At 42.5% G+C, this 26,732-nt stretch overlaps 1 protein-coding gene across 6 annotated transcripts in view; it reads left to right on the top strand.

The window, feature by feature from the left end:
• The window catches only part of KDM2B (lysine demethylase 2B), a 112,803-nt gene that overhangs the window by 7,030 nt on the left and 79,041 nt on the right, over nt 1-26,732 (top strand). For 5 of the 6 annotated variants that reach the window (XM_079322664.1, XM_079322663.1, XM_079322659.1 and 2 more), the window contains 5 exons: nt 575-719; nt 3,841-3,919; nt 7,963-8,009; nt 23,895-24,073; nt 25,860-25,966. In XM_079322664.1, coding sequence (XP_079178790.1) covers nt 680-719; nt 3,841-3,919; nt 7,963-8,009; nt 23,895-24,073; nt 25,860-25,966 — 452 coding nt within the window. In that variant the 5' untranslated portion in view covers nt 575-679. Of the gene's footprint in view, nt 1-131; nt 397-574; nt 720-3,840; nt 3,920-7,962; nt 8,010-23,894; nt 24,074-25,859; nt 25,967-26,732 lie in introns of those variants that run through there. The other variant, XM_079322661.1, reaches the window with a different exon arrangement.

Genomic DNA, 26,732 nt, shown 5'->3' on the forward strand with positions numbered 1-26,732 from the left:
CGATCTGGTTTTTAAATCGCCGCTTCCGGTGTGACTATGGAAACACTCGGATTATGTAAATACCGAAACCTGGATGCTGGGCATCAGATGCGAAGATTCGCCCCCCTTTCCTTCCTCGGGGAATTAGCTCGTGTTCACGTACAAAAATAATAACAATAATAATAATAATAATTAGAATTTTTAAAATGATCCGGTCGTTAACGAGCGTTGACCGCCGCTCACGGGTTTTTACGGGACTGCAAAATGCATCGATGCTGTAGCTTGTGAATTGTCGGCGAGTTACGTGTCCCCCGCTCGCCTTCCAGCGCCAGCCCCTGCTCAACAGCCCAAGTTTGAGTTTTCCTGAAGCCAAGCACCTGTTATTCCTGCCGAGTTCCGTGTCACGGGATGGAAAAGGTGCATGCAGCGGGGTTGGAGCTTGTTTGGGTTCAGGTTTTGTTCAGTTTGTGCCTTGCCATCTTAATTATTTCCCCCAGATTATGTTTATCAAACCGTTATGCACGATCGATGTGCTTTCCTGGATTTTTTCTTTTCCGGACAATGTGTTTTATTTTGGTTTTTGTGTCTTTTCTAGCGCTGCATCGGCCGAAGACGGTACGATGAGAACGAGGACCTCTCAGACGTGGAGGAAATTGTCAGCATCAGGAGTTTCAATTTGGAAGAGAAATTAAAGAGCAAAATGTACCACGGGGATTTCGTGCATGCCATGGACGGCAAAGGTAACACTGCCGGGCCGGGGCTGTCCGGCCGCGCTCGCCGCCGCCTCCACGTGCGGCTCCGCTCCGGCTTCGGATTTGGCGCCCGCGCCCCTGCCCGGGGATCCGGTGACGCCTCCGGCCCATGGGAGCCGGGGGGCGGCTGCTGCCGGGGCCCTGCAGCCCGTCCCGCACGGGGGGTGCCCCGGCCCGTCCCCCCCGCACCCGGAGGGCGGCTTGTGCCCCAGCGCGGTGCCGGGATGAGCGCGGTGATCCACGGCAGCGCCCAGCGCTCCCCCCGCCGTGCCCCGCACCGTGACCCCAGCGCAGCACCGGGCTGGTCAGGAATCAGCTCCTGGCACGGGAGAGGCCGAAACCCCAGCCCCCACTTAGCCAGAGGTGATTCCTGCTCCCCCTCCGCCCCCTCTTGAATCCAGGACCCCTTTTGCGAAAGGGTGCGATTGATGAGCCTGTTCGCCAGGCTCGGAGACTTTACAATCAGTAACTTCTTTGTGTGTCTATCATATATTAAATTACAGCGCTCCCCTCCCCAAAGTTCCTTGCTTTGCTTAGGTGACAGGAGTTCCGGAGCGGCAAGCAGAGCCGGGCAGCCCAGCTCTGCCGCACGCTGCTTGGCAGGGGGAAACGGGAGAGGTTTGCCCGGGAATCAAACGGGCCGGGGGTTCGCAGGGCACCTTTATTTACCGCCGTGCTGTTGACACGCATCCCTAATCCCAGATGGCTATCACCAAAACTCGGCCTGGCTGAGGATGCCTGTTTAGGATGGCTTTCTCAAGAAAGAGAAGTTTTGGCTGTAATCCTCCTGAAATTGCTCTAACTGTGTAGAGCTACTAATCGAGCTTAGAAAATTTCTTTTTCTCCCCTAGGCTTAGTTTTGCATGAGCATTTTAAGCTCCTTTAGAAAAGTTGATGTGTGGTGGAGAAATTAAATACCTATCTTACTTAGGAAGGTGTTTGTTTAGGAGATAAGCTCAACCCTGACCCCTCTTCCTCCCAACAAAACACAAGCAACTATTTTTTAGCTGGAAAATGTTAATTAATTTTCCAGAAAATGATTGCATTCTACCCTCAGCTTTCAGACACTCCAGTGGTTGCCACTGCTCCATGCTAAGGATAGTACAATCCACATCTTCCCTGGCTTGGCAGCTCCAAAATCTTTGGGCAGCTCTCTCCTTTCTAGGGAACTTGAAAATAAATGAGTGTCTTTTGTTATTTTGTTGTGGTCTGTGTCGGCTTTGTTCAACCCCACAAGGGATTTAAATGCTTTGTTGGGGCATTAGGAAGAAAGGATCTGCCTTGCTATTTGCTCTGGTTTTATTTTTATTATTGGTTTACTTTTTTTCTCTATAAACCTAAGAGCTGAATTGAATCTGGGTAAAACAATGACAGTAGTACATAAGAATAAAACAATTTATTTGAACACATGGAATTAGTTGAGCAATATGGCTTTTTCTTTCGCATATCCTTGTTTTTATTTTTAGTGATAACTCATCTTGCAGTGGTGTGATTTTTGGTTTGAATGCAGTTTGTCATAGCTACTTGTTCTCTAGTCTGCAAGGCACTGCCTCTTCCTCCAGTATTAGTCCTGATGTTTGTTGACTTTCTGACTTGGATCAGTGTCTGTAAAAGTCTCTGTGGTTTATTTATTTGCTTGCCAAAAGGCAATAGCTTTAATGGGGATGCCTATGGGGAAGGATGACTTCTTTAGCACAGAATATTTACTTGGTAACCTTAGTTAAATGGAGTGTTCATTACACTTACTCTGAGACTAGTGGCAATAAAGTTTCTGTAGTTTTCATGTTTCTGTAAATGGATAATTACAGTGCTCTGATTCGGTAACTCTTAAGTAGGAACATTATATCCCTACTTGTCATAATTACTAACTGAGTACAGGAAAGAAAAAGTTGTAAAAATAGAGGGCAGTACATGTGCAGACATGAGATCTTGGCCTCTGGGTCCCCTCTTACTTTCAGTGTGGGTTTTAGAGCAGAGAAACATCAGGAATAGAAGCTCAGGCTGAGATGCTTGTGCTGACCCAGGCAGCGTGGGCAGCTGGATGAATCTTGGAGTTAAACTGCTCCTGTGTACCTGGATAAACTGCAGGGAGTGAGCACTGGGTTTGGCAGTGCAGGACATTTTGTAGTGCTGAGCAGTCAAGCCTTGCTTTCCATTTCAAGGCAGTGTATGGATGCTTTATAAAAGTCATTTTTTCCTGAAAAAAACCGGGGGAATAGCAGAGCCATAGAAACAGTCCATGGCTGCTGCAGGAATTCCTCTGCTCTCTGTGGCAGAATGCTCCAAACTGAGCCTGGGGTTTTGTAGCCATGGCTCACCCAAATTGCTGCCTTGTAACTTCCTCTCTAATCCCCAAATCACTGCTATTGTGTCAGACTCTGCATAGAGAAATCCCCAGGAAAGGCCAGTCCTGTGTAATCCTCAGAGAGAGGCAACAAGGTAATGCTGGCCAGTGTTAACATGACAAATTTCTGTTTAATTTTCACTTTGTGTGACTGTGACTCCTCAGGATTCATTTTCAACAGACAGATTTTCACTGTATAAAATCTATCAGCTCCTGGAGTTACATTGCTGATTAATTAAAAGAAAAGTTGTTCTGTTGAAACCAGCATTAACCCCCATATAAAAAGAATGATGTGTTCATAGAATCAGGGCTCTCTGCTAGAACCAGATAATAGTCACAAGAAAGCATCTATTTATTTAAGTAGAAATGTGTAACTTAGAATATCTAAACTTACACATACATTTTAAACTACACATTTGCCCAAGAATACTGGACTGATTTGCAGTATTTGGTCAGGATTATCTTTTAACTGTTAATTTGATAATTCACTACAGCCTGGGTGTTGCAACACAGACCTTAATTGACAAACTGACTGGCTTCTATTTTATGTGCATCAGTGAACAGGAAAAATAGGGAGCAGCTGGGAGAGCATTGTCTGTCATTGGGTTTCCGGTTTGGATCTAAAATATGCATTCTCTTTCTACTTCTCTTTAGGTGATGGGGAGTTCTTTGGTGAGAAAAGGGAAATGGGGAGTCTGAGAAAATGTAACATGAGGTGCCAACACCATTGTAATTGCTTTTGGATGTTCTTATTCATTTTCACAGATTTTACTTTTGAGTATGTGCAAAGAGAAGCTCTCAGAGTTCCCCTCATCTTCAGAAATAAGGATGGACTGGGAATTAAGTAAGTTACAACCAAATTTTGGTGATTAATAAATGCTTATATAAAATAACCATTATGCTTTCTACTTGTATCTGATATTTCTTTTGATGATCTCAAAATAGTTTGCAATTAGTAAGACTGTCAGCACCCTTGAGAGGAGGAATGATTATTTTCTGCTTATAAACAAGGAGATAATGAAGTCTATAAAAGTTAAGTGCATACAGCATGGTACTGCACAGTCAAAAATAAGTCTGCAGTGAAAGTTAGGAATGAAATCCAAAGGTTTCTGCACCCAATCCACACTGTAATGACAGAACAAACTCTTCAGTTTTGGGCTTCTCAATTCTTTCCCTCATTGCAGGTGGAATTCTAATGATGCCTGTCATTTTCCATTATGATTATGTCTCTTCAGAATGGTACAGCTTTGTAAATATTTAATAATGTCTAGTTAAATATGGGATTACTGGAGACTTTTTGAGGTTGCATTTTGTTAATATCCAGTATAAAGGATTTGGTATTTTAATAAGAGAATCCTGCAACTAACTTTATCAGTATTTAATCATAGTTTAGATGAATGTTCCTTGCTACTTTTGGAAATTAGGATAATGTAACTGACTATTGCTTAAAGAAAGAAAAATAATTTTTTGAAAGCATCATTACTTTGCTCAGTTTCACCTCAGTTTCTAGCTGTGAAACACCTCCCTTCTTAGGGGACCAAGGAGTCCCAATTATTAATTAAAAGGAATCAAGCCACCCCAGTGGCTTGTAATTTAAAGAGAGAAAGAAATGAAGCAGAATTTGGGGTATTTGACAACCACGTGTTCTTTTACTATAATAAGAGCAAACAGGAGATTCTGTGATGCTTCTGATGATGTAGTAAAATAGTTTTATATGTTGAACTCTGAACAAGAAGTGCTCAGTAGACTCTCTCTGTATACATTGGTTTTAAACTTCTGCTCCTAAGGGGCAAGTGGTAAAAACTTCAAGAATTTCTTCCTGAAGAAGAAGCCATGAGCTGTTCAGTGAGGCTGGGGAGTGTTCAGGAGACAGAGATACTGCAGCACTTTCCCAGCAGCCAGATCCTTCTCTATGTTTGAGGAAATTCTCACAAAATTCCCCTCAAGTAAACTGGGAAGATGTTTCAGTTCCCACTGTCCCAATAGTACCAGTTCAGCTCATGCTCCAGAGTGAAATAAGAGCTCATCCTGCAGACACAAACATTCCTACCTCAGATCACAGGAGGCTGTGAACATCATGGTGTGGTGGATTGGGTGATCCATATGTAGGGTGATGTTTGAGATACAATGGTCTACAAAATACACAATATAGGATGGTTTTTTGACTTCTGATGTTTTGAGTATCTGCTGATACAAGCTTCCATTTCTGCTTGTGCTGAGCATGTCTGTGCCTGGCAGATGTACAGAGATGAACAGTTTGGTTACTGTGCTTGGACATGCTCTGAAATGGCAAAGAATGAGAGGAATGATGAAAAATCCTTACAATGAAACTCTGAAAATTGCTTTCCTCTGTACTTCTAACCATCATGAGCTGCTACTTGTATGTCTGAAAGCAGCAAAGTTCTCCTGTCATCTCTTAAGAGAGGAGAAGCTGTTTTTCTTGGAGGACTGTTTCCAGGATTGTAACTCAGGGAGAGAATGCTCTTTGGAGAGGTGTTATCTCTTATCTAATGCAGTCATCTTGCATTGTTTCCTGGTAAATCAGATACCTGTGCTGGCCAGAGCTCATCCTCATTTGGATTTGAATAGGTTCTCTAGCAAATCTTTTAACATTTGCTAAAATGCACACAGGGCAGGCTGAGGTGTTTGCATTTCTCTTCTGGCTGAGGAAACTAGCAACACAATTTGTTTATTACAAACTACTAAAAGTAGTCAGTCACATTTTGGAGTTAAGTCACCCTACTGTACTATTCTTCCCCACCTTATATCATATTTGGAGTCTTTAGAAGCATTCATGGTGGTTTTACACAAGATACATTTGTCTGAAAATTGTATAACATCAAGGGAAAAACATTTCTGTGCACTTCTCTCATTGGTGCTATTCTGGATTTATAAACAGAAATCCAGATCACTGGTGACATTCAAGAAAACAGTTGCTTTTGGTTTTTTTTGCTATCATAGTTTTGTAGCAAACCAGCCCTAATTGTGTAAGAGGGAGTGTGGCAGTTATGCTGGTGAGGCTGGAGCTGAAGAATGGCTTGGAATTAAACCTGGACTTCCCAATACTACCCAACTACAAAATGAGTTCCTGAAACTTGCTGTTTTCAGGCCTGATTTTTTTTCACTTAGTGTACTCCTTTTTTTTTTTTTTTTTTTTTTTTTTATGCATCACACATCCTTATCTGCACACACATCCTTAGACTGCAGAGAAAAAAAAATCAAGAATCTGCCAGGTGTACTCTCCAAAGAGCTAAACTTATTTATTTGTTTAAAAGTATTGTATTCTTCAAGTTTCAGTAATGTTTATTTTTGACTGCTGCTGAAGCTCTCAGAAAAAACAGAATTGCTCATATCCATCTGGGCTAAGGCTGTTTCCCATCTTTGTAATTGATTTTTATTTTGATTTATACAAATATGAAAAAGATTGTCTATCTAATTGTTGAACATTTCTGACACCAAATACAAGCAAGCTGTGTGATTTGCAGACAAGCCTGGCATGTTCTTGTTGCCCACAAATGGTTCCTGTTTCCCCTACTTCTGACTTTCTAGTGTTTGGAAAGAAAAGATGAGCTCTGAATGAACCCTGAAGGTCAGTAGATTCAGGCTGTTTCATTCCAGAGAGGGAGTGAATTCCAAAGCTGTGAGGCCCTCACAGCCAAATGCAAAGATGTAAGGGTTGGCAGAGAGCTAACAAAAGATACTGTCCAGCCTCTGCATCCCACCAGAGGAAGGTGATAAGGGTAAAAGAGAGTGGACAAGCAGAATTTGGCAAATAGTTCTCAAGATACGTGCATGCCAATAAATGCAGTTTTTTACTTTACCTTTCAGTTTTCCTAATAGTAAAACTATTGTTCTGCATGTTTGCCCATGGGCTGGATTGTTCTAATTTTCAACTAAATAATGTCAAAAGTCCAGAACAAAATTGTTTATCTTCAATCTGGGGCAGTACTAGAGAGGCAGAGCACTGAGCTGGCAGGTCCCACTGGACTCTTTTTCATTACAATTCCTTAGTCAGCTTTGATGCAATGTGAAGTGTGAAATATTGTCAGTTAAATGAAGACAATCATCCTTAAAACCTCACTGCTGTTTTTGTTTTCTTTTTCCATCCAGTTTCTGTGCTGCAGAGTTTTACTCTCTCCCTGACATGTAGAACTCATTCACTGGCTGGACCAGGCTACTCTCTAATTACATTATGCCCTAAAATGTTGCCTGTGTTAGAAGTGATCCTGTAAATGCATCAACATCCCTGAACCAATTATGCTACCATTTAATTTAGCTCTGAATTAGCCCAAATTGAATTGAACAATTTCCCAACCCACCAAATACAGCTGGGATGTCTTCTGCCAGATTAGGAGGTTTGGAACGGTCATTAAAACAAAGGGAGTTTAATTATTATTATTTTAAAATATATATTTTATTTCCAAGCCATGATTCCAGTCTGTGATGATGTAGCTTTAGAGCAGGTTGTTTTACTGCTCTGTGCCTCAGTTTGGCAAGTGTGACAGTGCTCACCTTGAGGAACAGGCATCAGGCACCACGAGTTGCAAACCACCAGTTGCTTAATGAGCTATAATGATTTAGGATTTTATTGAAATCACTCCCAACTCCTTCCCTTCTCTCCCACTCTGGTGCTGATAAAAAGTGCTCTAACAGAAACTCTTCTTTTTTATTGTGAGTAGAGAAACTATTGTACACTTGCCAATGCAAAGATGTCATGTGTGTCATAAAAACTTGCACTGTCCACACTTCAGAGAGGCCTTGCTTGATTCCACCTCCTGCACTAGTGACAAAGAGCACTAGACATTTATTTCTCTTTTATTATGTTAACAAGAGTGTACCCATACTTATCTTGACAGTATTTAACATTGCTTTCTTTGCTAATTACAGAATGCCTGACCCGGATTTCACCGTCAGAGATGTGAAGCTATTAGTGGGTGAGTTATTTTGAATGCACTGGATTAACTCTATACAGAACAGAATTGCTTTTAAATACTTGTCCAGTTATGTTTGTAGACATTTGTGATAACTCTCAGAATCTCAGAGAAGGCATGGAGAAGCAATTTGTAAATTAAAAAGGCTGGGAGAACCCTAATTAGTAGTTGTGCTGACCAGACTCCAATCTCATGCTGGATAATTGGCCATTTGGAAGGGAGGGAATGCTTTTGCTCTTAACAGGTGTCCTACAAACACCTTTGTGATCCTGGAAAGCAGCAGCTCTATTGATTGAGTTCCTATTTTTTTTTTTTAATCTGTTGTAGATATCTGTTTGTAAAAGGTGTGACTGGAGCTGTATCACCTTTTGCCTGTGCTCTCCCCACAGTATTTATCAGTGTCAGGCCAGGTCGGTGCTTTGAGGGAAGGTTGTGAAGAGAGGCTGAGCACAAAGCCTTGCAAACTGCCTGGCTTTTGATGAGACACAAACCAGAGTAGTGACTGTCATCAAATGTTTCCTAGCAATCTTTGCAAAATAAATGTTTTTAAACTCTAAGAAAAGCTACATTTTGAGTAGGAGATTGTTCTGTATGTTTCTTTGAAATCTGTTTTTACTGCAGATAGGTGTGTTATTTCTTGTTATCTGAAATTGTTACTCAGTAGTGATCCTGCACTCCATGAAGTTGTTGCTGTGGAGCAAGCTGGAGGTTGGATGTGTTGGCTGCAGTCCTTCTTGGAGATCTTTAACTGCATTCTTGCTGGTTAGAATTTACTGGGTTTATTTACCTGTTTTGTGGCAGTAGTTAACCTTTAAAATTAGCTCAAATGTTGCATTCTGAAAGATCAGTTTTTTTAAAAATTACTCTTGGAGTTTTATAGTCAATAGGAATATCAAGTCTCAAAAAGATGTAGCTAAGAAAAACAAAGGAGAGGAACTTGTGCCCCATTTCTGCTCACTTGGGGTTATCAGTGAGAGAGGGGTTATCTCTGATAACCTTCCTTCACAAACAACTCAGTAATGTTGCTTAATTTATGACCATTTATAAGCTCAGGATAAAAAGCCTCAAATATCTGCCAGAAAATGTTTGGGAAGTAGTGTGGGAAGTGCTATTTGGTGGTCAATCTGCATTAAATTAGAAAATTAACTCCTAAAATTTGCAGCTCTCCTAAATACCTGCATGTGCACATTTGCAGGTACAGAAAAAAACCCTTTTTGCTGTGGAGGAGCCCTGTGCATAAACCCTGTAATGATCTGGACCCTGTTGCAGTTTTCTGTGAACTTGTTCCATGGCTGATAAACTGCCATTTCTGTCTCTGAGGCTGCTGGAGCTGAGGGTCTGACGTTGAGATGTTTTGGAACAGTGTAGTGTTGCATAACAACAGTGTTTTTCCTGTATAACAGTCAAAGTGTGGGAGTTGCATTTCCTCAAGATTGATGTCCTTTGAAGTAGTAGGGGGTGGAGATTCCTGTGTATATGGCCAGCAAAGCAGGAGGATATTTATAAATAAAATTGCCTTTATGAAACAATGGAGCAGAAATAACATTTGTAATTAACTTTGACATTAAGTTTGATGTAAGAGCGTGCCTGCTCACAGCTGGATCAGCAATTCCTGTACCTGCTCTTGGCCAGATATCACATCATGAGTCCTTTCATATCATGTTTGGGCAGACTCCCTTTGGAGTCATTGTGTTGAGCCCAAAATGTGCTCCAGAGCATTGTCACCTGCCCTTTTTATAATACAGTTGATGACTTTTGGCATCACAGGTGGAAACTGATTCAAAAGACCTGAATTATTTGGGAAATGGACTGTAAGTTGCATCTGAAAAATCAGAGTTCTTGTGGCAAATTGTTTTTCTTGCTGTGGAATTTGTGCTGGGTGGAACAGCCACATTGACACTGAGAGTACATGGGGGAATTCCTGTCTCCATGCCAAATTTTAAAATTATCTACTCATTATTTCTGGAAACACTAGTGAGCATCTTCCTATAGCATATCATTGCTGATACTTTTTTCTATTTTATTTTATATGTGCCACTCACTATCAAATGTTCAAATAAAGGACATTCAAAGTCTTGTTTTATTAACATATCCTGTCACTGGAGGATAAAAAAAATTGGCAGTTTTTTGACAGATCCCTCAGATCTTCCTGAACCTCCAGTTTTGCATTTCCAATGTGTGGTATTTTCCAAACTTATTCAATCCCTTGCTGAACCTGGGGAGGGAAGGATGTTTGGTGAATGTGAAATGGAATGATCATAACTCTATGCATCTGATTGTGTGTGGGAGTCAAAAGAGAGAGAACAGAGTCTGAAAAATGTTGTGTTCTGTGTAAACTTGTTGTCTTTTTAAGTGCTCATCATCATAGTTTGCTGGTGCTTTTTAAACTTCTCATTTCTTTTCTCCTTTGAATCAGGGGAGGCACATTTGTTACAGAACCCTTTAAGGACATGGTGCTGGCTTTTTCCAAAGCACATAAATTCCATGGGAACTTAATGAGCCTTTGGTCCCAAACTCTCTCTCTGAGAAATCTTACTTTTATTTCTAACGTGACTGTTGTACCATCTTCACAGAGGAGAACCTAAAAGTTACAGGGAAATAACAACAAGCTTTTAAATCTCCCTTTGAAAACTCTAGAATTAAAAAGAAAAGATGGGTTTTTGATTTTATTTTTTGTTTTGATATATTTTTGTTTACTTGAGCTTAGGTGTCTATTTTTCAGTCTTCTATCAGACTTCCAAAGAAACATTGTCATTGCTTGATGGATTTTTCTGTTTTCCTGGCTTAAAAAATGCAGCAACCAGCTGTAATTTAGTTTGGTGATGTTCATGACCTCCTGTTTCTGACATGAGTGCCTGGTTGTGCACCCATGTGTAACATGTGTGCATGAAACTCTCTGCCCTGCAGTAGCTTTACTTTACAGACCCATCCCACAGCTATAACTAGACTCCCACCTCCATATGAACCATATCCTGGATGCTCTGTAAAACCTGAGCTGATGGATTAATTTCAGTAGTTGGAAATGTCTCATCTCTGAAATGGCTGTGAGCCAAGAATACAAATGGAGAAGTAGAAAGGAATTCCTGGCCTGCTCAGGAACTTGAGACAACTCTTGAAAGATGTAAAGCTCTGTTGTAATTTAATAACTCTTCAGTTCTGTAATTTCATTGCATAAGGTAGATTTGATTGCTGATTCTGAAGGGCAGAATGTCGCTGTCATCTCTTCATAAGCTGATTTAAAATTTGATTGAGGGTCATTGGCCCTCTTTGAGTGCCCTTAAACATCTGCCACATCTGCACAAAAACTTTGGTGTTATTTCTGCAGGGGTGCCTGTCATAAATGGGCAGAAAAGCAAAAGTGTGTTTTCCCAGACTGTCAGCTCCACTCTCTGCACATAAGTACCTGTGTGAGAGTTTTATGCCAAATACTCTGCACAACAAGGGAATCCCTTGCCTGGGGCTGAGCAAGGAGGAAAGTGACTGCCTTGCTCAGCAGCCTGCTGAAAGCCAGGGCTTCCCTTGTTGCTGTGGACCCTCTCCAGCATTTGCCACTCCTGAATTCAAGAACTGAGTGCTGTAATTTGTTTTAGTCTTTGATGTCAGAAAACCAAAGCATTCCATTTTGTCATTTGTTTGAATTTTGTCTTTATATTGTCCTTTGTGGACATCACACAACCTGAAGCTGGCAGCCCTGAATACTTTTGGAAGCTGTGAACCGTGGAAGGGAGAAAGAGGAAGTGCTCATGGATGTGTGCCTCAGTCCATCACTCTGAGATCCTTGCTCTTTCTCTGATTACTTCTTTTTATTGGGTGTTTTTTAGAGGTTTTCTTGGGTCAGCACTGGTTGAAGTTAGAGGAGTGTCTGCTTTTCTGTGACTCTGCACTGCCTTTGTCTCCCTGGGTAGGTGTGCAGGCCCTGCACGAGCACAGTATTTCTCTCTAAACAGTAGTGGCCAGTTTGGATGTATTTGCTTTTATTTCTAATTTTTAGCTGACCTATTTTCACAGGCCCACAGTCTAAGGCTTTTGAATCCCAGCTTTTATACTTGTACCTAAATAAAGTAAATAAAAAACTAAATGAATGAAAGTGGTGCTGGGTGTGTGATGTGCATCACCTCCTCCCTCTCTGGGCTGCTGTAGCTTTGTGTGCCAGGGTAGGTATTTGTTGTTCACCCCCAAAGCAGAGCTTGCAATCCCAGCAAGTGGCAAAAGGGGAGATTTCAAACATGCTGAGGATTGTAGGAAAGAAAAGAGACTTTGGGTTATTGTGATCTCTGGGCTGAAGAGGTTAAAGTTGTGAGCAGAGCGGTCACTTCTGTAGGATCAGCAGCATTGTCCTGTGGAATTCACCGTGCCCAGCCAGGCATTGTGTCAGTGGGAACAGTGCACGTACAGGACTTAGACTATTCATGGGGTGGTCTAACAACTGACATCAACCCACTGATTGATTTTATTTAACTAACTCACTATGGGTTTATTTATAGAATGAAAAAAAAAAATGTAGGAGCAGCAGAGGATGTGCCATCAGTCATGCAATTCTCTATTAAAATCTGATGCTGTAGAGTGGACTGGGCCTTGATGCTCACAAGCATAGGAAATGTTTGGATGCTGTGTTCACAAACTGCATTGAAAGGCTTTGGTGTTTTCATCTTGTATAAAGAATCCAAGAAAAGTTCAAAGCAGCAAAGATTTTAATTGTGATACAAATCTGTGCATTGAGGTACAGCTGTAAAGAGCAAACATAAGCAAGCTCCAGTAACTGCTGTAAAGACCAATCTTCATCTGCCCAAGGAGATGATGCAAAAGATGGGACCTAATAGATCATCTCTGTATTTGATTCCTGTGATTCTGTCAAATCCCTAAAGATCTGGCAGCAGGCTTTGATCTCAAGACAAAGGGTTAAAGGGAAACCAAGGCTCTATATATCCTGTTGCTTTCTTTGGTGGGAGTAGCTGAAGAAATACTTGATTATTGCTGGGATTTGCCTTCTCATTAGAAACACCAAAAGAATAGGAGCAGAGCCAAAAATTTCAGTTGCAAATTGACTGTTTAAAGAAATATGTGTGAAGGTCTGTGCCTCAACTATGAGTTTATAATCATGGTGTCAGTGGAGCAAGATAAGAGAATAAATTACATCATTATATCCCTGATGTTTTCAAGGGAAAAGTCCTATAAGTATGGGGGGATGGCACTGCAAGTGCAGGTCAGCCTCCCCTTGTGCTGCTGACAAGTTCTGGAGGAGATGCTGTGAGCTGTTACACATCTCTCATGCTTTATTCACTGAGTGCTCCGTAGTGCACTGAAGTGAGGATCTGAGCTTTCATTAACATCAGTGGATGAAATCAGACCTGCAAAGGAGAATTTCCCTGGCTGTTTAGATATTTTTATTTTTTCACAGGGGAGAGCCCTAAGCAAGGTTTGTGAAGTTTGGTGTTGCAACTTTTAGCTCTTTCTACAAGAAACTGCAATTCTGCAGTGTAGTAGTACACAGTAAAACATGTGGCCTTGTTTTCCCAGGTGGGAACCAGGCTGAAAAGTGGAATGATCTGCTAAAATCAGAATTTGGAGAGGCTCTGTTTCTAGTTTTCCTGTAAACTGTAAATGATGTAGTGAATGTAGCAAGTCATGGACTCTTTGTGCAGGGACTGTGGTGGGGAGGAACAAGTTCCCTGACTAGTTAATGTCAGCAGACTGATGTAAATAATTTAAATTCAGTTGGGACAGAAAGGATTCCTGCCCATCAGATGTACCTAACAGCTGTAAGTTAGTGAGGCTCTGCATCTTTCATCCAGCCATTTTTGTTCTCTTAAATACACACACTGCTGTAGTCCCCAGGAATTCCAGCTAAAATGAGAATATGCATGCCAGGTACTTCACAAAGAGACAAGAACCTCCCTAATTCATGCTTCTGGAAGCAGGTGATGTTGAAAAAGGAATAGAAAGAGATATAAACATTGTAGGCAATAATTATTCTGGCTTTATAAAATGTTTTATATATCTATTAAAAGCTGTGCACACATTTATAGACATATACACATACACATATATAAATTTCATTCAGTACTGAATCAAGAATCATAAGCTGTGTTTCCATGGAAGAGAAAATTGTGGTGCTGGTGGTGACTGCAGGTCAGGTGGGTAAAGGCAGGAGGGAGGGCAGGGACCATGTAAAACACTCCTTTTGCATTAGCATACATTTCTTGTGGTGTCACAGCACAATGGTCCCCGAGCTGGCTGTGCAAATGTTCAGCTTTTTGTTAGCAGCTACTCAAAAAAGCTGAAAGCAAATCAGAGAAGTGTCTCTGAGTAGCTGCTTCCTAGTGATTTTTTGGTTCATTCCTCTTCCGTGTTTGCTGCTCCTCTCAAATTGATCTGTTCTGAAAATTGTATCATGGTTGAATTCACATCCAACTACAAAGCAAGTCGAGAGGCTCGTAGTGTGGTCTGTGGGCAAGTAGGGGAAATTTTGTCTTAATCAATGTACAGTTCTCCATCCTGTGAAAGAAAATTAGCTGTGTAGACACAAAAGAAGGACAAAGCAGCCACACACTGCAGCTCAGAAAACTTTCCATCATTTCTGCTGAATAGGGACCCAGTGTTGCTTTTTCTATAGAGCAATGCTGCATTTGTTTCAAGGAAGTTGTGAAATTGGAGACTGAGAGGAGTTAGGAGGGAGGCTCATTAGAGAGGCTCTGTTGTAAGGAGCACTTCCCAAAATTAAACTGGCTGCTCAAAGAAAGTGCAAAAGTCTGCCCCCAGACTTGCATCTAAGTCTTGATTAAGATGTATGCTCTCCCCTGGTGTGGGGATTTGTCCTGTGAATGGGAATGCCACTTTGGGAAGAGCAGAAGAGCTGAGTCAGGAGTCATTAACTGTTGTGTCTCCAGGAGTCTTGTGTGAGGGACAAGGAGGAAGCAGCAAAGTCTGTGCTCTGCTCCTGGGACCCAAATAATGCATTTTTCAAAACACACTGCACCAGGCTCTTCTAGGGGAGAGGAGTCACCACTGATCTCATGGGAGGGGATGTATTTGGATGAAATATTTCCATTCATTGTAGGATTTCTCCTCTTATTGGGTTTTTGTGCCTCACTGTGTGATCTGTGCCTGGCCTGTTCTCTGGGTTCTGCTTTTTTTCTTTTCTTTTAAATGGGACTGTTAGAATATTAAGAAAACTGAGTTAATGAAATATCCATAGTTTGGAAGGCCAATGTCTGTGTAGTTTTATACCAATTTATGAAGGTTTTCCTCAGGCTGTGAGAATTCTGACTGAGGGTACTTCAGCCTCTGGAGCCTGCAGGTCACACCCTGAGTTCATCAAGGGACTCAGACCCCCAGGAGACCTGGAGCAGGGGATCCAAGAGCACATTGAAGCAGGAGATAAGGATGGCTCCCTGCAGGAGGAGGCTGCACTGGGATGTTCCTCCCAAGTGACTGTAAAATAATTACAAGTCACTGCTATTCCCATTGATCTGAGGCTACAAACCCAAAAACTGTGTTTTCAGGGGGCTGGGTTATGTATCTGCCTGCAAACATTCCAAGGGAAAAATTGGAGAATCAGAAAGCAGCTTTCATCAGGGCCCTACTGATTTGTCTCAGATGTTATTCAGAAACATGTGTTTAAGATCCAGTCCATAAAAATAAATTGTTTCCTCTGTCATGTTGTTTTCTGACCAAAGCTTGTTTTAAAAACTTGCAGTATTTAAAAAATGCTTTGTTTTTAAAGTCAAGTTCCAAATTGCCCATGGCCGTGCTATTGGGCCTGTCAGCATCCTTCATGCTCTAAGCTGGGAAATGTGCTAAGGCAGGCCTAAAAGCATCAAATAAATATTACCACTGAAAATAATAATTTCCCAGTGCCTGTAAGCTCAGATGGAGTCAAACCAATGGTCTGTCAACTAAGGGGTTTATAAGTACTGTTGGTATGAGCTGGACAGACTCCTAGCTGCTGCATTTATTTTTAAATTTGAGTACTGCAAAGAGGAAACATCTGGCCAATAAAAGTAAAATAAAATAAAATATAATGTGCTATTTCATTGAAATTATTGATTCCAATTCTGTCTAGCAGGTTTCTCTTTCCAAAGTACAGCACTGGAGGTTTACTGGCTCGTCCTTTTGTCTTTATAATATTTTCTTTCTTTCTTTTCCCTTGAGCGACCTCTCCTGTTTTCTCTGTATCCCTCTTTCTTTGAGGAGGCTGCTGTACTGTTCAGAACTTGTTTTACTCCCTAATTCCATAGAAGTTTGAGAAGTTTGTGAGATCAATCCTTCCAGACTCAAGCAAGTGCTCTCAGAATACTGTTGCCAACCATGAACCATTAGTGAGAGAGATCAACACACTTGGCTGTAACCAGGACCAGTAGGACTTAACAGGTGGGGTTTTTTTGGTTTCCCATGGAATCACTCCCTTTCATGTGGGACACCAGCAGTCCCATATGTCAATCAGACAGCCTAATGTGATTTCTGACCTCCTCCATGTAAGCTCAGGGCTAGGAAGAATGACAAAGTTGTAGAGCTGCACTGTGTTCTCTCCTGGGCAGAATTAAAATTAGTATCTAGACAGCAAAGTTTCTGAATGGATTTTTTTCAAGTGAAAGTTCCATTAGTGATTTTCCTACAGTCTGAGGGCTCTAATTTGTTGAAAATTGAAGTGGTTTGTAGCAGCTCTGAAGGAACCCTTTGGGACTTAGCTATCCACCAGTGTTAAGGTGGAAAAGTGCATAAATAAAGTGGAAATCTCTGTCTATTAAAGTGTTATATTGCAGACTTTCAGAGGATGTTGCTTCATTTAACACTCACTGGTTTTGTGTCTCTTAAACAGCTTATTGTTTAAGAAGAAAATCTGCAGTGTGTAATAGCAGGAGGGAACTGGGGCTGTGGCTGGTGTCACTGTGGGATTTCCCACAGTGCCAGTGCTGGCTGCACATCCTTCCCCTGATGTTTGTGGGACTGTGCTGGGAAGCAGGCAGGGAGCTGACCCTGCTTAAAAAAAAAAATATTTAAGCCTCATCAGTTTCTTTAGTATTGGTGAACAGTTTGTATCATGAAACCAGGACCTAGGGCAGACAGAGGTTAAAACTTACCCAGTGTTCCTGATAGACTGGAAATAGAAACTTCTCTAATACCAGTACCAGGCTCTGGTGCCAGACCATCTCTTTGTCATCTAAATTGGCCTCTAGTTTTGCTGCGTGAGATGGGAAAGTGTCTCTGTTCCTTGTGCTCCCTATTGCACCCAACAATTTGGATTTTTTGCCATATCAATTAAGCAGCTCTGAGTTGGCATCCTGCTCATTCTCTTCCTTCTTGCCTCACTTCTGGCATTGCTCTCTCATCCCCTCCTGTGTGCTGGCACAGGCTTTCCTCTTTCTTGTAGTGAGGTGGTTCAGGAAGTTGAACCAGCAAAAAACTCACACTGTCTTTCTTCCTTGCATAAAGGTTCAGGAATATATATATACACTTATTATTTTTGTAATTTTTGGGGCTTGTTTAGCTGTCAGCACTAACCAGTGCTGGGTAAGCTGTGATGGATGTAGCTCCCACCTCTGTCATAAGTTTCCACTGGGACTCTGTGCATCAGAAGTGCCAGGTGAATGAGCTTTGAGCCATGATTAGGGTTTCTGTGTAATAAAATAAATAAAAAGAAGGCCTTTGATGGTCTCTCATTATGCCTTTTTTTTCTTTTCTCCTAGAAGTTAAAATGAAATATTACAACACTCACTTGCCTATGTTTAGCACGTCCGCTGACTTACCATTTTGGAAGTAGAACCAGTTCTATTTTTAGAGGTGAACTTCCTGTTTGAGCTGTCTTTAAGTTTGTCCTCTGCTTAACACAGGCAAACTCTTTAAAAAAATCTTACTTAAACTGAGACAATTTTTCTTAAAACATTCATGTTCATATCCAGATATAAACAGCAATAAATCTGCTTTGAATGAACACTACAACAAAAATACAACCTCTCAAGAGAATGTATTTCCATGACATCAGGACATGAAAGTGAAATTGAAGTGATGTGTTGTTGTGGTCACAGACATCTCAAAGCCTTTCTCTACAGGTGGATTTAAAGATTAATTGTCCATGTGGGAAAAGCAAGCAGAACAGCTGTTTTGGAAAAACTCCCCATAGTCACAGTCCAGTAAGCATCCTCTGCTTTATCTCATCCAGACTAGAAATGAGCTGTTTATTTCGGAGTGATCCCACTCAAATTCCTAAATAGTTTATGGTAGTTGTGGTGCTTTAGTATCACAATATATCTTAGTTCAAAACTACCTTCAAGTGTAGTGCCTTTACCTAAAAATATGTATTAATACCAGCATGTTCTGGAGGTTTGATGTAATTACACATTTCTTCAGATGTTCTCATAAGTGTAGGTAGGAGATGTGTGGGGGTGTTGCAGCCCTTTGATACTTTCAAATGCCCTTCAGGACCAGAGGGGAGCTGCAGGATTGCTGGCATAGTGCACATGTTGAATGGTAATGTGAGTGCAGTTCTTCTTCCATTTCCTAATTGCAAAGTATGAGGGAAATCAAGTTTTCCTCGTTATGGGTTGATGATGAGGTTTCAGAGCAGTCAGAAAGGTTATAATTTTTACAACATTTTTCTATATGGTTACTGTTAGATATATTTTATGTTGAGACATTTTAGGAAATTATTAATGGTCTTAAAATAAATTTGATAGATAAATAAACCATAAGATTTTCACCAAAGTTATATTCTGTCCCACTTCTCTTGGACCTTTTATTATTTTTCTTCATATAATTGTTATTTGTGTGCTCTGTGTTTTCAGCCACTTACAGTACGCTTATGCCACACGTTAATGCATTGGGATACTGCATAATATATTAGAAGTATATGCTTCTTCGTATAAGGCATTTCCTTCTATGTGCTTTTCACTGTCTGAAGCTTCTAAGAATCACTGAAAATCATGGCTTGGGTGGGTGTAAGGATACTGATTAATTCCATATAATGCCACTAAAACACGATTCGCCTGAGCCGCTTTCTTCAGCCCGCTCCTGCAGCACCAAGGCAGCGGAGATTCCACAGGCTGTTCCTGAGTTACATTGTGTGCAAACAGCTCCTGCTGCTGCTTATCGCGACCGGGCACTTTGATATCGAGTGATAAAGCTGCAGAGGGCCGGAGGGCAAGGTTCGTGTCAGGCACGGCGCTTTTACACCTCCGAGGGGAGGAGATGCTGCTGCCGCACGGCCGGGCTGGGGACATTGCTGGGGACACTGCTGGGGACATTGCTGGGGACACTGCTGGGACACTGCTGGGACACTGCCGGGACACTGCTGGGGACACTGCTGGGACACTGCTGGGACACTGCCGGGACACTGCTGGGACACTGCTGGGGACACTGCCGGGACTCTGCTGGGGACACTGCTGGGGCACTGCCGGGGACACTGCTGGGACACTGCTGGGGACACTGCCGAGGACATTGCTGGGGACACTGCTGGGGACACTGCCGGGACACTGCTGGGACACTGCTGGGGACATTGCTGGGGACACTGCCGGGGACACTGCTGGGGACACTGCTGGGGACACTGCCGGGGACACTGCTGGGACACTGCCGGGGACACGGAGCGGGCCGGGGGAGAGGGACAGACCGAGCACAGAGGGGATGGCGGTGGGTTTCCTGCCGTGCTGGGAAGGGCCTGGCGGGGAGGTGTGGGGAGAGCTCCGTGCGGTGTCCGGGCTCGCTTCCCTTTGTTCTTCTGTGCCCTCTGGTGGCACTGGGAGCGATGGGATCCGGACGCGTCTCTTCATTTGTTCGTACCTCGCTCTGAAATGCAGGGAATGTCGGGAACAGCTCCGCTTGGGCAAGGACTTTCTGCTCGGATTCACATCCCTCCCAGTTAGCAGGGGATACCATAATAGTCTCCCGTGGGCATCAGAAGAATACGTGCTTCCAGCTCCGGGAGCTCCGGGGGATTAACTGGGATGCAAGTCAAAGCTTCAGTCTTTAGGTACAATTAACCCGCTAGCGAGGCTGGCAGATTTCCTGAGGCTCTGCCAAAAATCCTGCTTTACAAACCAAAGATTTTTTTCCTCCTAAGAAGCATAAAGATTAGGCAGGAGCAGCGGGCCGGTCCCTTGGCACTGGGGGTTGGTTTCTGGTTGTCAACACTATATTGTACCTTCAGCACAGATCTCAATTCAGCCACAGAGGGTTAAAATAATTCCCCAAGGTAGCTTTATCCTCTTAATGGACAGGCTTGATAATCATTCTTACAGAAAGGATATTTCCTCTTTCCTCTGCTGTGGGGGAGTTGCACCTTTTCCTGCTGGTGCTGTGCTGGAGAAGAGACCACAGCCTAGAAAACTCTGGAGTCATTTGCAGCTCTGATTCACACCTCCTGTGCATTTCTCATACTCTGCTGTGTGGTTCATGTTTGCCTTGCTTCCACTGCTCCAAATATCCATGCTGACTCCACGTCATGGAAAAGGATGGAGCATGCTGAAGGCTGGAGTCTGGCAGCTTGGATAACCTGAAGCTCAGGGCAGGGAAAGGCAGTGCTTCATTTGTTAGAAATAAAAAATGGCAGCTGTTGGACAGCAGAGGAGATGATCATAGTTCCAGAATTTCCTATTCCGTGTTCCCTCTCTGGAAAATTCTTGTGTGCAAACTGCAGGGAAATCAACAAGAGCTTTGCTGAATGACTTCAGAGCTGGAGCCCATCATTCCCAAAGTCTGGGGTGGGCTTGGTGAGCTGTGCTTTGGGAAACCATTTGCTGGTGCAAGGAAGGTGCCTGTGTAGCCTGCATTCCTGGAGGGTGGTTCTGTCTCTAGCAAGGGGACAAGGTTTGTTTCCCTGTTGCTCTTGTTCTACCAAGAAGCCCAGAAGAGAAAGGACCAACTCTCTGTACCAAGCCAACTTGTCCAGGGTGGGTAGTGGGAGCCAGAGACCCCATATGAGGAATTTTTCCTCTAGATGTTCATTTCTATGTGAAAAAAAAAATAAAATTACAGCATATAGAAATATTGTACAATTCAATCTATTAGAATCTTTACAGTGTCTTAGTTATTAGGCCTCTAAATAAAGGGAACTGATATTATATATGCTATTGTCCCCTTAATTTTAATGGGGGTTTTACTAATTCATGGGCTGGAGTAATTTTGATATGTTTTTAAGGTTTTAAGTCAAGCATAGTTCTCCTGTAGCTCATCCTGATGGATTTTTTTTCCCCAACTTACATCCCTGCAATTGATTCTTCTGTCTCCTTCTTGCTGTTGTCTGTTCCCCTTGTCAGAGATGGCACTAGCTTGTTTCTTAGTTACTGTCTTTGTGATCCTTTGGGGATTCACTTGTGCTCCATGAGCAAGCAGCAGGAGGGGAAGATGTTTCTTGAGGCTGTAAAATCCCCCAGCATCACCACTCCACCTCTGAGTCACATCTGCTGCCAGAGATGAAGCAGTGCCTCTTAATCCCACATTGCCCAGTCCAGAGCTCTATTGGAAAAACATCCAGGGAAGTCAAAGGTGAAGTGGTGCACAGTGCACTGCAGCTTCCCCTGCCGGAGTAAGAGACTTTGCCAGGGCTCCAGGTGTCTCCATGGTGTTAATCCATGTCCAGGGGGTGATGGGCTGAAGTGAGGGAAGGTGGGAACAAGGGTGGGAGGCTGCCAGGGTCACTGAGATCCTGCTGGGATCTGCTGGGCTGCCCCAGGCTTGGTTGGGTGGGGTCCCTTCTCTGAGAACATGGTAAGAGTGTGGTAAGGGGATGCCTAGGAACTGGTTAACAGAAATGAATAATGGTAAAATGTGTGTGGAGCTGCTCAGAAATCCAGCCTGACCTGAGATCTCACAGCCTGCCATCCCTTTTTGGAGCATCTGTGTGCTTCTTTCACTTGCTCTTTACTCTCCTAGATGATATTTTTTCACTTTGTACTAGGAACAGGAGATAGAAGAAAAAGCTGAATCTTTTCAGGACAGAAGAGATAAAGCTGGCAGTGAGCCAGAGCTGCTGTGCAGTGGGCAGTGAACACCAGGATGTGAACCTGTAATTATACATCTCAAATTCTGTGAGCAGTACTCCAAGAATCATTATGTATAGGCTTGTTTGACAGTACTGTGGCTTAAGAGAAAAACATCCCCTCAAATTACTCTTTAATTTGGAAGTCAAGAGATTATCAATTCAAATCTTAAGCTCTTCTGCCTGTAATTGATAATCGTGTTAATTTAACAAACCTGCTATTGAACTGCTCCTCATACTCTTAATTCATCAGGTAGCTGCTGATTTTTCTTTTGGAAAGGATAATTGAGAGGCTCTACAAAGCTGCTTCCAGCAAAGCTCAGATCAAACCTAGACTAAAATATGGCAGATCCCAGGTTCAGCCACACAGCCCTTCAAATACAATTTTCCAGTATCTGTTTCATTAACCCTTCTGGGCTGTATCCATTGCTTTGATCCCAGACTCTGGAAGCAGAGATCAGGATGGCTTTCATTAGGGCCTGTTTAACAGCACTCCACCCCAAACTGCTAACCTGTGGAATTGAAAAAAATCATTCACCTAGATAGTAATGCTTGCAGTTAAAAAAAACACAACAAAACCCTCCAACCCATAACTAGATTTTATGGATGTTGTTTCAAATTTAAGGACTCGTGCTTTTTCACACATAACTAAACTCTCCCCATCCTGCCTCAAGGTGGCAACACTCCAGGCAGTCCCAAGCCCAGCCCAAGGATGGGCTCCTGTTCCCTGGCCTTGGAATGAGGAGATTGACTGACAGGCTGGTGGGGCTATTCCAGATTTACACTATATAAATTCTTCTTTTTGATTTCAAGGCTTTATGGTCTTGAGTTCCTTTGCAGAATCATTATCACATCTGTCACTGTCATTGCTATCAGGGGCTAAGGATGTTTGTAATGGAGAGCAGCAATCCAAGCTATCACTCTTGCTGAAATACTGCTCCCAAGCACACCATAGGCCAGGTGCTGTAATTATTAATAATTCCCTCTGATGGTGCATATCAGCCCTACATTTTGTATTAATGCAATTTATTTTGAGTTATTTCTTCGGTGGTGAAAATTGTTTTGGAGAGATTTTCTGGAAGCATTTCGAGTTTGTTTGCTGGAATCCTCTCCTGGAAATGAGGCATGTCTCTCATGGGCTCCTGTTCACTCACACACAAATGAACTGCTAATTAGGATGATGAAATTGCTGGGAGAGGTGAAACCTTCCAGTTGGCCAAAGAGAAGATTGTGGATTAATCTGTGTAAAGCTAAAGGCTCGACTAAAACTGCTGCTCAACATTCTGGTGCTAATGAGACTTGTATGTCTGCCACTTGAGGAGCTGCAAGTATGGCCTGTAGTTTTTGTGGAGAGATCCAAAGTGGGAGCTCACTCCTCCATGGCATTTAATGCTTTCATCCCACTGCTGATGACTGGAATTGGGAACGTTCAGCAGTTTACACTATCCAGGGATGCAAGGCAGTTTTTGCTCTTTGTGGATAGTTTTTGTACATGAGTAAAAGCATCTTGAGAGACATATGGATGTTTAGAAAATTGCAGTATGATTTGGAGAGCAATTTGTCTTGCCTGCCCCCTGCTACCGTATTGTATCACTTCTTCATAGTTTTTAATGTGCTCCTGCTCACATCAATTCACATAAAGGAGGAAACTGCTCTCTCCATCTCTGTGAAGCACCAGGTGACCTGTTCAGTGGCATATTGGGCAAAAAGCCCAGTTCCAAGTTAGTTCCTTGTGCACTGTTTGAGCTTCTTAGGAGCCAGGGAAGGGCTGGTATTGCTCTCCTCCTCTTTCCTGCTGTTTCCCTGCAGTCAGTGAGAACTGATATATATAAATGGGTATATAAAATAATATACATATGTGTGTATCTATAGATAAATGAAGGCAAGGCAGACGTTTAGAGCCTGCTGTGTGTTTGCAGGAAGCCGCCGGATCGTGGATGTGATGGATGTGAACACTCAGAGGGGAGTTGAGATGAGCATGTCTCAGTTTGTCAGGTACTACGAGACCCCAGAGGCCCAGAGGGAGAAGCTCTACAACGTCATCAGCCTGGAGTTCAGTCACACCAAACTGGAGAACATTGTCAAGCGCCCCAACGTGGTAAGGGAGCCCGTGGTGATGGGCTTTATTTCAGCTTCTTCCCAGAAATAAATCAGGGAGTTTAAACAAGGTGATGGGAAGTGCCCGGAACTCCTGCTCGTTTAGTGTCAGGATCTCATTTTTAGCCAAGTAGAAAGCTGGTCTCCTTGACAGTGGAACTTAATTTACAAGAATTAAGTACCTGATGAGCTGTTAATCATGCAATTTGCACTGATACACAGTTCCTCTCAAGGTATTTAGGGGAATCTTCATCCAAAATTAAATACCTATCTAGTATTTTTCCTCCTCTAAGGAAGCTTAAACTACCAGGATGCTTGGATTCATGATATATGAACACTTCTTTTACCTAAAAAATGTTCAGGGGGTTCCAAAGCAAAACAGTTGGAAACACGATTGTTAAGTGTAGAAATATTTACATAATTAAATCAGCATAACCCTGCCATATCAGAGTTGGCAGTGGTGGGAGGGGGTAGATTTGTACATACTTTTTAAAGGTAAAGGGCTGTTGTGATTTTATTCCTGATGGAGTCACTGGCTTGAAACTGTGACCTTATTAGTAAAGATGGTTTAATTTATCTCTCAAATGTAGCCATGTGTGCTGTGCTAGCATGTAGCTGGGTGTAAAACTACAGCTCTACGATGTCTTGTTTTCAGACACTTTTCACCCAATTTCTAAGTCCTTTTCTAGTTACAGCAGCAGATTTTTTCTGCTGGGGATATCTCTCACCCAAGAAGAAAATATAAACACCACACTTCTGCCTGAACAGGTCACAAATAGATGGCAGTTCTAATTGCTGATTTGTTGAAGTTATTCTTAACTAGACTGCTTTGTTCTTTTACACACAAATCACAAATTGAATATTAAACACATATTTAGAGGTTCATTCACATTTTTGCTGTTATTCAGACACTTAGCAGGCGATTTGAAGGTGCTCTGGGGAGTTTCTTGTGTTCAATTGATCCCGGTTTTTCCCAAACACATTGTGTTCAGCGAGGTTTTAAAACATCTGTGCAAATTTCCTGGGTGCTTAGAAATGGAATAGGCAGTTAGGTACCTGTTATCACGTGTAAATGGTTATTTCATGGCTGTTTAAAATGGCCTGAGTGCACAGTCGTTTGTGAAACAGGAATATTTAGATCTCACTGAGAGATTTGTATTCCCATGGGAGTAGAAGAGAGGGTGTTGAGGAAGTCCAGTACCCAAAGTCAGCTCCCATACATTTGTGTAAAGTGTTCCCTTAAATCCTGCAGAGTTTCGAGCCCATGTGAGGCAGAAATACCGATTTAGGTGCCCTGCTGTGCAAACTCCAGGTTGCAATATCAGAATGTGGGAATTATTTAAAAATCAGGGCAGTAAGCAAGTTTTGTTTTCACACACAGTTGTGATATCGATGGAATCAGTCCTATTTCCTCCTTGAAATGGAAGATATTAGCATCGTAGAATCCCTTTTATGTTTGCATTTTAATGTTCACAAATACAATTTCTAGGCTGTTGGCTGCAAAAATGCCACAGACAGTACAAGAGAAGGTGCTCACAGGTGCCCATGACACAGAATTTGCACTCAGGAAAATTGACTGTAAAACTCTCCTTCCCCTGTGTTTTAAGGGGCTGAGTGGTGGTGATGAAATGCTGCACCTTAACAAGTTGGGTGCACGGGATTTTGCTGAACAACAAGGTTCTCCCTGTCTGTGAGCATCTGCTGCTATCACTGGAGGAGTTTTAGCTGACAAGAATATGTCCTACCATGTGTTCAGGAGCTAACAGTTGATTCTGGTGCCGTTTCAGGTGGACTTAGTCGACTGGGTGGATAATATGTGGCCACAGCACTTGAAGGAGAGACAGACAGATGCTACCAATGCTATTTCAGAGATGAAATACCCCAAAGTGAAAAAGTAAGTCTTTAAATCTCTATTCTTGACTGCCTTAAATAATTTTAACTTTGCTGAATACAGTCTTTAATCAAGTCTCTTTGAAAAGTGCATTTTTATTTTACAGTTTTGAGCAACTCTGTTTTGGAAGTGCCAGACTGACCTTAAGTAGTAAATTCTCTGAAAGTGCTGTCTGAAGAAATCACATCACACAGATATGTCCCACAGTATAGTCAGAGTCCTGCTGTAGGCTGGGCTCAGATCCTGCCCAGGTTCTAAACTGCTAATGGCAGATGTTATCAGCTGAGAAATGTTTTGTGAAAAGAGCTTGAAGTCCATTTTTGATGGTGTGTGTGACTTATAGAAATTCTGACACTTCCCTTCCTTCCAGTTTGCTTTTCTATCCACTTTTTCAAGAGCAAGGTCAAAGACTGGGCCTGGACTGATAATCCAGGCTCAGGACCCACTCAGGGCAGCTTGAGACTGAACACAAGAGCAGTTTGCCCCTGGTTCTGCTATCTCTAGGTTTTGGGCAAGCATAGGCCCACCTTGCTTTTTCTTCTGCTCTAATGTCTTCCTTGAAACTTTTTATGTGGTGTTTGGAAAAAAGGAACTATTTGGGGGCCTCAAAACGTGCACTGCAAGTTTCATGGGAATGAGTACAGCTGAGGTAGGGGTTCCTTTAATGATGTAATGACCTGTATGGCTGATGAACACCAGGTAACCCTGGAAGCCCTTCACTGCTGTTTCTGTTTTATTGGCCAGACCAAGTGCTGGCAGCATCCCAGGC

Source organism: Erithacus rubecula (assembly GCF_903797595.1).
Source record: "Erithacus rubecula genome assembly, chromosome: 19".
Taxonomy (NCBI): domain Eukaryota; kingdom Metazoa; phylum Chordata; class Aves; order Passeriformes; family Muscicapidae; genus Erithacus; species Erithacus rubecula.